Here is an 11,442-nt window from a genome sequence, read left to right as displayed (position 1 = left end):
ATAAGAAGAACAAAGAGAAATAAAGAGAAAGTGATACAATCATACTAGATACAATACTAAATATACAGTTAAAGAATATAGATCAGCGTGTGTATAGATCAATGGTGTGTAGCCAACATTATATCTAAAAATGTGTGTATTGTGTTGTATATTTAATTATAATTATTTGTTGGCTATGACTCAATGTATCAATTTATTTAAATTACATTACAAGTCATTTTGTTTTTCAACTTCTTGGCCGCTCAAGATTTTCTCAGTTTATTCTTTTTCGTCTAGTGCCAGATAAAAAAAAAGTCGTTCCCCCTCTTACTCATCCGTGTTGTGTTAAGATGACACAAAGGTTCCACTGAATGTTGTTGAGTTCTGGACAGATTGTGTTGATTTATTTCCCACTGGAGTTCGAGAGCCGAATTGGATTAGATCAAATAAAATCTGCTAATCTGCTAATAGGGCGCCGCGACCTTGGTCACATGCTTGCTTGAAGTTTCACACAAACACATTTGAAAAGAGCGTTTAATGATCCAAACATCCTCAGGATTTTCTTCTTTTATTAAAATGGAAATATGGCCCTTTTTTTATTATCAACATCCTTCTTTTTTTTTTAAATAAAAAAAGAAATTCAGATCTTACCATAACCCAAAACCTGAGCTAGGCTAATTTTTAAAGGATGAATATTTGTGTTTAATTTAAAATGATATGTTGTTTATCGTGAAGACATTCTGAGGCCCATGTGTAAACTCAAGGCCAGTGGGCCAAATCTGGTCCAACAAACCATTTTAAGTGTCCTGTCTCAAAAATCAATTGTAGATTAATGTTCATGTTGATTTGTTGACCTATAAAGATGTCGGTGTTTAAGATAAGATAAGGTAAATTATCGATGTCCACTTTTTTTTGGAAACTTCCAGTTAAAGTAAAATGAAGGTTTAAGAAAAGGAGTTTGATGGGAATTTGTAAAAACAAATAAAATTTGCCCGCGACCAAAAAGGTTAAAAGATTTTGGCCCCTCTGGGGTTGGTGGGGATGTCAGGGGATAAAACTTATTACGAAAGTTACTGTCTTTTTATGATAGTAATAGAAACAATATATGGCACTTTATTTCTCATTACAACTATTTTGAAATGTTTTAGTTATATATATATATTCAAGTACGCAGATGAATAAATACTATTAAACTTCTAAAGCTTCTATTATGCAATAGGTTATTGACAGTAGCCGGCACTACGGTGGTTTTTGTCACCTGTAGTTCAAACATTTCGTTACGTGTTTGTGTTCAAATGACAAGTTGACAATGCTCAAGTTCAACAGAAAACCTCTCACGACGTCTTCCTTCGCTACCTGCGACGATGTCACACACCGTGTTGCAGCAAACTGCCAACTCTGAAGTCACCCATTTGTTCTGCAGTCGTAAAAACTTGAGTAAATAAACAACTTGTATCAGTCCGTTTGTGTGACAACACCTGCTAATGTCTGCCTAATAAACACCGGCCGTAACTGTTTGTACAGCAGCTGCTAGCCTGGGAGTTGGTGGTATATATAAAGGTACTGAGCTGGGGGGGGGGGGGGGTGGGGTTTAAAGGTGTCTGTTTTAACCTACCCTGGCCTTTAAATCCAAACTACATTCTGAAGACTTTATACCAAATGGAGAGAAAATCTCTGTCTTGGCAGCTCCCTGTGAGTCCTCCTGACTCATTCACGTAATGACAACTTTCTGTCAGTTTACTTCCAGTCATTTAGACACTGTAATAACATGTTTATGCCTCTGGCGTATAATTTTCCAAAGCGTCTCGCGTAGCCGTCGAAAATACAGCACAGTCAGCGAGATTAAGAAATATTCCAATGTTTTACAGATAATAAATCATTAATAATGTTTTTTTTTCTGGATCAAGGTGGGAAAGGAAAGGGATGCGTATGATGGTGAGTAATATTGGAAAATAAATAAAAGTTTCTAAAAGTTGGATTATAATTACAACTGGAGCTAAGAGGTTAGCTTAGCATGCTAACTCTTCAAAATCTTTGGCCTTGTCTAATAGCCAAGTGCTTCATGGTTTTGCAAATACATTTCTCTTTGACAAAAGATTTTTGACATGTGACGCACGACTGGTTTTGAAAATCTGCATCAACACGCGTTCAACAATGTCGTCTGTTCAGTCCCACGAGCTATTGAGAATGTGAACGGGCGACTCTACGCTCTCTTGAACTAGCGTGCATCCATGTGCAACGCTTTCGGTTCGCTGCTTTAGTATGTGTTCGGTCATTTAGCTAAACCAGAATCAATCAATATATTAACGAATGCATAATATAAAACTCTGAGTTTTGTTCAACTTTTTCCAAGAACTAATAACTTAGAATCTGCCGAAGTGCAAGTTGAAGTTAATGCTTAAACAAAACATACCCTGCAATTTATTATTTATTATGTCTTTAGAGACAGATCTTTGGTCAAAGTGTCGGTTAAACCAAAATTCGAATTTCATTCATTTTCTACTCACCCTCATGTCGATTAAGGGTTTAGAACTTTTTCAGAGTAATCTGATATTTTTAGAGTTATAGACAAATATGTTTGTTCATTTTAATGTAGCGACTGGAGCTCAGTTGTCTTTGACTTTATCTTCGTCCAAAAAGACTTAAAAAAATCATCCAAATACCGCCAATCTTGCGCCTGCTCCCGGTGTCTACTGTCTACACTGAGGGCTAGCGCCATATTTAGCCAGTGTTTACTGTCTGTGTAGAAAGTTAGCATTTTAGCTTTTGCTACAAAGAAGCTTAAAATATAGACTTTTTTGTTTGTTTTTTCGAACAATCCCTTATGTTAAGGCTTTAAAGCAAGATGGACGCTACAGATGAGCAGTATGGAGGTATTTGGATGTTTTTAAGTGTGTCTTTTCGGACGAGGAGGTGAGAAGAAAATTGGGCGCCGTTCATGACTGTTGTGTATACGTAGATACATTTATGTGTGTATCTCCAAAAGGACACAGATTACTCTGAAAATAATCCAAACCCTTAGTGGACATTAGAGTGATTAGAAAACCATTGAAATTAGAATTTTGTTGGGAAAAGCCACATTAGCTACTTCTGCTATGGCTAGCAAGTCGTCCAAGATTTTGGACTTTCTAGCTAAGGTGAAGCAGGGACTACTTCATTTGGAGTCTGCAGTCCAGACTTCACCACCAAAACAAACAGAACAGAAACGTTTCCAGTCTAATGATATGATTAGTGATAACATTATGATATCATAACAAGATGGTGATTGACGAATAGGACAACCATTGTGAAAGCCACGAATTTATTACCCGCCTGCGGGAGAGAGCGTCTGTGTTACGAGACTGAACAAGTTGCTACAATAAGTTTTGAAGTTGAAGGGTTAACTGTTAAAAACTGTTAACAAAACCTGTGCATTAAACACAAGACATGTTTTTTGTAAAGTGAAAAGTTATTTTCCTTGTCATAGGAGAGCTTCACGAAACGTTTCGTCCCCATGTCTGCGAAGGACCACTCCCTCCCCAGGGGTCCCTCCCCTTCGCACTCCTCCCTCTGCAAACCAGGAGCCCAACCCTGTTCCCCATCCAGCACTCTGCTCAGCCCAGAGCAGCAGCCGCACAAAGAAAAAGGAGTTTTAGTCGTCTGCCAGCGAAGGGGGAGGGAGGAGAAAAAAGGGAGGAAACTCCCTGGAAACTTTGATTAATAGAGAAATAGGAGAGGTGACACCATCCTATCAGACTGCAGACTTGAGACGACTTTGAGAACTTCTCGGGCTGGACAGAAGGGTTGAGGACCAGTTCCAGGATGCTCAGGCTCGCGTGAGGCTTCTTGGGCGCACAGTTCTGCGCACAGGTAAGATTCACCTCTTCCCTGAAAGTTCATCTTTGAATTGTAAGAGCAATTTGTGACAAAGATTTTGTGACTTTCCACTGTGACAGAAGTTGATAAAAAGTCTTGGAATGTGACTGGAAGTTTGGAGCGCACTGGTGTGTGTGTGTGATGTGTTGCATGGGTTTGCACATTTTTTGGAGGTTTGAAGTGGGTGAAAAAAAAAAAGGCAATTCAGTTTCTCTGTGTAAACACAAGAAGGAGCCGCCGTCTGAAGTTAAACACTGAGCAGCAGCAGTGCAGGTTATAGAAGTGGGTGTGTACTCCACCACATGAACGCTTCAGGCTGGAGTTGCGCACTTTTACTTCTGCCTCTCCGAGGAAAGTCCAGCTTGTAATCTTTGCTGTAAATGTAATAATCTAGTGTTTCTATCACCAGGGTGTCGATTTTCTTTTCTCCAACCAGATCAATGGTTTTATAAAAGTTGTGTCGAAGTTTAAAAGGCTGCACCAACATCTGTGTTAAAGTTCCATTAACAAATCCTTCTTTCTTCTTTTTTTTTTTTACATTTAAAAATCTTAAAATAAGAAGTTTGCTTCTATGTTTAAAAACGTCAGCAAGCTTGGGTGTGGATTCCTCTCCTCTATTCCCCTCCTTCTTTTTTTTCTCCCTGTGTTCGTCCCATAAGAGCAAAGGCACACCCTTCACCAAAAAAAAAAAAAAAAAACTCCTTACATGAGATACAAGGGCGTGAGGGGTCCTAGTTCTACACGGTCTGTTCTGAAATATGCCAGAAAAAAACACGTTTTTCATCTTTCTTTTACGGCAACTGGTCGTCACTGAATGTTTAGTATAGTTAAGAAACATTACGGGATCTTGAGTCTCTAAACCTGAGAGTAGAGGGTGAAGAGGGGAGGAGTAGAAGAAGAGTGGAAGAAGGGAAGGGAGAGCAAAAGTTAGTGTAGGGGGGGATGGGCTGAGCGGGGGCGACGAGGGGGAGTAATGGAATGTAGCGGTTTGGAAAGACGAGCTAATTCAAACCAGGTTTTTTATAGTGAACGTGTTGCAAAGAAAGAGCAATTTAGTCTTAACTTAACGATCAATTAACTCGAAACTTTTGGTTTCACTGAATTCATCAGGCGTGTCAATGGATGCCCTGATGAGATGTTTGATTAGTCATCATTTCAGCTTGTTCCTCCTCACTTGCCACACCCTACAAGTTTCCTCTAGTTTGTCCTTTTTCATTCCCTCTGCTCACCACGAGTCGTTGTCGTTGACGTTGACCTGTAAATGTCAGGCGCTTCTCAAATTGCGGCTGTCAAGGTGATTGATTGTGACAAAAAAAAACAACTGCTAAATGTATGTGGTTTCTGGGGTATTTTCACAGGAGTCTCGTTTTCTACTTGGACTCTGGTGGTGATATGTGTACTTAATACCTCCTGATATATCTGGTTATACTCTCGGCCTCACATGGGCTCCAGGACGTTCTAAAGTAGAACCAGTTCTAAGTGTGAATGGCCTCACCTTAGCCCGGGGCGGTCAATGTTTGCTCGAATAATGACATTTGCATCCGAGCTGTAATGGTTTATATAAGTTAACGGAGCTCAAAAGTGAAGCGAATGCGTGTTTCTTACTAGTTATTTAACAACCGGGCCAGGGCGCCGACTGACGTGCAGATGTGGTGAGTGTGTGGTACGGTGTTTTTGTTTCATGGTGGGTGTTACCTGGCGTCGAGTGGAAAGAAACCGCTCGCACACTTCCTCTTCTATTTCCCTTTTGGTCCATTGGGTCGCTGGACGACGATGGGGACGGCGGGGCTAGGGCACAGAACGGGAAGAAGGATGCATTTAAAGATGAATAAAAGAGTTTAAAAATGAGGAAGTAACTTTGAATACCTTGTCCTCGGGACAGGTTAAAAAAAAATAGGCCAAACATGTTGAGGTTTCTTTTAAGCCTCCAGACGGCTGCCACTCCCTGTTCAAGAGCATGTCCTGTACTTTGGGAAGCGCCTATCGGCGTGTTTGAGAACGGTGGTTTTGGGAAGCATGATAAGACAGTGACGAGATCACAGCTCTCACACACACCCTCCACCCATCCCCGCTCGCAATCTCGACCTGTTTATTATAACCTCAAGAAAGGCGTGAGTTTTATGAGGGCCTGGAATCACGGAGTTATGAAATCCTTGCTCGCCAACACACACATGGAAACACACACTACCGCAGACACCGTGAGGTTGTAAAGGAGAGGTATGCGACGCAGCCCGACTATTTAGAATTAGCAGCCTGACATGTCAAGGCGGCGTGACTTTGAGGGTAAATTTAGAAATACTCATAGTTGTGTAACATCGTGGGATGAGCAAAATACAGCTGTTTGATTTTTCTCATTATCTATAATCCATGTCGGCGCTCTGGTGGGACGACACATATCCTCTAATCTGCTGTTGAATATAAAATAAATACACTTTTTCCATTTTTTGTGTGCGGCAAAGTCACGAGGACTTAATCAGCAGCAGGCGGTGTTGGCGTCAGCTCGCTAACTTTTCCTCTCGTGAAGGGCTTGTGGTTTGGTTCGGGCATTTTTGGACGATGAAATACAGAAAAGAAAGAGCCTATTTTGAATTGCATGCTTTTTATACGTGCAACACGACTGCAATCCAGCTAAGAAGAGCCCTTTCTCAGTGACCTTCAGCGCCTCTTAGTGTTTGCTTTTGTGGTTCACAGGAACAAAGTGGACTTAACTCAATCGGGCTCTGTCTGTTTTTCTTCACTTGTAGGCTTTTAAAACTTGTCATGAGTTCGGCTCATTATTGAGTTTCATCTGATTGATTGATTTAAAGGATTATTGTTGTGCTTCCGGGGATCTCCTGCTGAAAGCGCTGACAGTGTTACCGGTTCTGGTATTTGCCTTTAAGAGGGCGGAGGCTGGTTGTGGGTCAAAAGACCTCATTGAGGTGTGAGTTTAAGCTCATCAACTGCAGCGTGTTCCATAAATGAACGTGTCTGACTGGCCGTGGTGTTTTTGTTTATTTGAGCAGAACCTACGTGGTTCACTGAGTCACGAGGGGGGGTGGTCAGGTTTGGGAAGGTACCATGGTGGGCAGCGTAGAATGGACTGGAGAGGAGAGAAAGAGGACATTTCTTTGGTGTTAGTCACTGTGGGGAGAGGCTGGGCGCCCTTCCAGCTGGCCCAACAGCTCTTTCAAGGAATGTGTATGACTGGAGGCCTGGGTGGGGCCCGTGCGCGGAGCAGCTCCCTGTGCAAGCAGTGGAGATCCGCAATGTGATCCGACCCGTAGACTGTGGTGTAGTATTTCTTCTTTAAACACTCCATGTGGTTTTTATTCCCAACTGTTCACAACCACACTTCACCCTAGCGTGCATTCCTGAGCGCGTGTTTGTCTCTTTCCCACTGATGTTTTGAGTATAAAAAGGTGGGGCGGCTTCTATTTTTCCTCGCCAACGTTGCGCAGTTGCATCACGCCTTGCAGAAAAAAGTTCCCAAGAAAGTAGCAGTGCAGAGTAACAAGTGCTAGGTTTAATCTTGAGAAACTTTTCACCGAGGTCTATCAACAAAAACTACTTTATTGAAAACAAGCCAAAACCACAATCTGGGTCACTGAATGTTTGTTGACTAGTCAATAACAGGACCAAACGAATGTGATGTCAAATCAAACCACTTTAAATGATTTTACACTTATTTTTTAATATTTTATTTTCACTATTTTAGTATCTCTCGTTTTTTTGGAAGCTTTCTTATTCAAATTAGAAATTAGTTTGCTCTGCTCTCTATAGATAATTCCTGTAATGCAAAAAGTAAACACATATTGACGATCATTTTGATCTATTTATTGTGACTAGATGATTAAGTTTTGTTTTTAAACATACCTTTTTCTTACCACATTCATAACAACTATAAGAGCATGGAAATAAGTTGCTATAAAAACACTTCAAACCAAAGGTTACATTTCCTCAGAAGCCACATTATAGTCTGAGACTGTTGCACATGAAGGTCAAACCAAATAAATGAAGGTAATTCTTCATACAATAATCATCAGATTATTTAGCATCCATAATAATATATATGAAGTCACAATAAATATGAATTATTGTAGCCCATGGTGCTTAAAGGTAGCTTGCATTTACACAAAGTAGGTGAACCCCTGATCTATACTATTTAAAAAAGGAAAAAGGTCTTAAAACCAAGATATTTAACAAGTTATGTTTCAAGTAATGTATGTTATTTAATAAACAATAAGAAATAATGTCCAAAATAAAATGATTAATGATCAAGTCTCAGTTTTTTCAGTTGGCTAAATGTGCTTTAGATCATTAAATGTTTCCCTTTCAGATTAAAAGAGCACTTATTGATTGTGTGAACAACTGTCACTCAACATTCTATATGTGTGAAGAGTAATAAGAAGCTAATTGATTAAATGCAAACATATATTCACGTCTATGCATCCACATACAAAATGGAAATGCATCCTTTACCAGTTTCTCATTTAAACCACATCACATTTTGCCTTCAAACTCTGCAAAACACACTATCATATCAACAATAAGTGCATCTGCAGACACATGTCCATTCATTGAAGAGTACACACAGCTGCTGTGCTGCAGGTCTCAACATGAAAAATGACCGTCACTGCAACCTCTGTTTCTGGAGGACTTGAAAGGTCAAATAAAATCGTTTAGAAAAGCAGAATTATTGTTGTGAAGAGGTTGCAATGCTGATGTTATTGGAACATTTAGCATTTCAATATTACAGAATATATTAGAGAGAAAAAAAGGATGGATTGACATGTAACAGTTTTATTTTTTTATTAAGCTCTTGTTATTGGTGTTATCTTGACTGTCTGGTGACTGAGAACATCAGCTGATCTACATTTGGATCTGTTGATACAAGTTGTCCACTATCTTGTATAAAAGCATTTAAAAAGGATCCTGTTCCTTTTTAAAGCTCACACAAAGTTACTGCAAAAAAAGTTTTTTTCTCTCCTAGTCTAATATATTTGCCATCAAAAAAGGGACAAAAACAGTAAATGAATACATGTATTTGTGTATATAATAATGCAATTTAAAGAGTGTGTACTGCGGAAGGACCAGAGATTAATAAAAAGTATACATAAAAAAACAACTACACAATTCTCAAACCCATGGACACACATAAATTTAGGTCTTTTTCCCATTTCTTGACATATGTAAAGTGGTTTTACAGTTGTTACCGATGCAAGCTGATGTTTGTAAAACATAAAGTTGTGTTTTCCTAGAACCTAAGATTAATGAATCTTATTTCTTTCTGTCCCTACAGAAGTCAAGCATTCAAGAATTAAAGTCTAAGAAGGAAGCCCTGGACCTTGGCTTGAGCAATCCAAGGTATGACTATTTGAATCTCAATTTTGTCTTCGTTATTCATTAGCGACGATCAGATGCGTTTTTTTTTTTAAACTTTTTGTTGAATTTTAACTTTATGGCATCCACTTTGCAACATAAAATAATAATCCTTTTGAAACCTGAAACTTTACTCTTCCAAGCATTTTCTCTCCGTGGCTGTAGTTGTTATGAATCAAGCTTATAAAAAGGTGGCGCTACGTGCTTGGTGGTTGCTCGTGGTCATCTTATATTACTTCCTGAGTATCTAAATTCAAGGTTGTATTCAAAACTGTCAGGGTTAAACCCGTCTTTGTGCCTCATGTCGATCAGATAAGTGGCCATGAAAATAATAACTTGGGTGCCAGTGAGTCACGAAGGTCTTGTGATCTCCAGAACAAATCTATTTAGCTTCAGATTATAAATAATGGGTATCATAGGAATCGATTTAAATTCTTCATCACATCCGCATATCAGAACTGTTCGAGCCAGTGGAACTCGTGGAGGAATATCCGGGGTCTTTTATAAACCCCTTGACTGTGAGGCGCTTAACGTCTGTTATGTGATAACCTGCTATTTTGAGGTCTACGTGGCGGGTTTTTCGCCCCTGAATTACTATTAACTTTCATTGCAACATTCCTCGGAGACATTTCTCAACAGTCACTGTTATCTCACTTTCCTTTTAGCCCCACAATTTCCCTCTTGTCTCACTCTCACACCAGGCACTTCCTTCCTCCATCTAGAACTATGAATCTTGGACCAGCAGAGTAGAAAATACATATTGACTTAAACCTTTGTTATGTTGTTGAATAAATACAGTTTATAAAAAATATATATTTTTAATTTTGCACTCGTACGTGGATGTCATGAGATCCATTGAAGCGTTTAAACGCCCACGTTTGGGACAAATGGGTCTTAAGTGCAAGTAAACAATGCTGTAACTAAAAGGCTGATAACTACATTAAACACCTGGATCTCTGGATCTTAATGTAAAGATTCTGACTTAGACGTACCTTATTGTCATTCAAGTATCCTAAGACTGTATAGAGAGTTAAATACCGTTGCATGTTGCTCAATCAACAAAATGAATGAATTGACAAAAGCAGTATTAAATAGAAAATAAAAAATGTGAAATTAACAGTTATAATTTTCGCCAGTAATAACATAATTTGTACTAACTATGGTACCTTTAGATTAGTTAGTTAGTTTAGTTATTTTCATCTTAAGAGGTCAGACAAGTACAGGAAACACATATGACATGACTTGAAATTGACGAAATTGCGTTTTTAATAGGGGGTTAGGTGCACACTGCCCTCTAGTGTGTATTGTAATGTGTTACACCATAGATTTTGGTCATAAAAAGTACTCAAACCATTTTTTGTATTTCAGAGCATCTTTCAATTAAATTACATTCAATTTGTCTCTTATTCTGTTCTTTACATTGATTTACATTTTTATACAATCGTACACTTTCGAAACATACACATTTTTTACAATGTAATCAACTAATTATATATGTGTTATTTTAAACTTATTAAGTGTAATAAGAGTGACTTTTATATTCTACAGGAACAACAAGGAAGGAATTCCATAACACCAGAAGACAAAACGGAAAAGACATAAACAAAGGTGATTATTACTATCGTTTTCTTAACCAGTTATTATTTTAAATGTGCGTTTTCGCACTCAGCCAATTAAATATGGTTTGAATTTCATCTTTAAGATGGCTGAAGAGGAGGAAACCCGGGAGGTGCTCTTTCCTGACTGGGAGGGTCCGGACAAAACTGGCCTGACCATTGAACAGACAACAGACGGTGAGGTTTTCGTCAGAGAGGTGAAAGATGAGTCCCCGGCTGCACGGTCTGGAAGAGTACATGAAGGTAGGGTGTGATGCAATTTTGTCAGTTTCTATTTTTTCAAGTAGTTGATTCCATTTTTATGTCGGCCCAAAATAGCCAGATTCAAAAAACCTTTTTTCGTTAACAGGTGACCAGATTGTGGGCGCAACCATCTATTTTGAAAACATGAGCTCTGAGGAAACTGCTGACTTACTGAAGACACTGAATCGCCATAAAGTTGGACTGAAATTACAAAACAAATCTCCTTGTCCCTCACCTTTGAGCACACCTTGTCGCTCACCTATGGGAACTTTAACCTGGGATGCAAAACCAAGGTTTGGGAGCTCAAGTCCAGACATCCTCCTTGTAAGACTCTTCAATAATGGGAAAATATAGTCATCAACTGACAGAATATTGATCAAATTACTTT

General features: G+C 39.0%; 1 protein-coding gene across 1 annotated transcript in view; it reads left to right on the top strand.

Moving 5' to 3' along the window:
* The first annotated feature begins 3,562 nt into the window (after nt 1–3,562).
* ahnak (AHNAK nucleoprotein) overlaps nt 3,563–11,442 on the top strand; it is a 30,423-nt gene continuing 22,543 nt past the window's right edge. The window contains exons 1-5 of the mRNA XM_087799376.1: nt 3,563–3,828; nt 9,116–9,180; nt 10,744–10,803; nt 10,898–11,054; nt 11,161–11,378. Of these exons, the coding sequence (XP_087655502.1) occupies nt 10,898–11,054; nt 11,161–11,378 (375 nt within the window). The 5' untranslated portion in view covers nt 3,563–3,828; nt 9,116–9,180; nt 10,744–10,803. The remainder of the gene's footprint in view (nt 3,829–9,115; nt 9,181–10,743; nt 10,804–10,897; nt 11,055–11,160; nt 11,379–11,442) is intronic.

This window comes from Callionymus lyra, chromosome 9, assembly GCF_982586985.1.
Source record: "Callionymus lyra chromosome 9, fCalLyr1.hap1.1, whole genome shotgun sequence".
NCBI classification, from domain to species: domain Eukaryota; kingdom Metazoa; phylum Chordata; class Actinopteri; order Syngnathiformes; family Callionymidae; genus Callionymus; species Callionymus lyra.
Note: the sequence above shows the minus strand (reverse complement) of the source record. Positions and strands in the feature narration are given on the sequence as shown.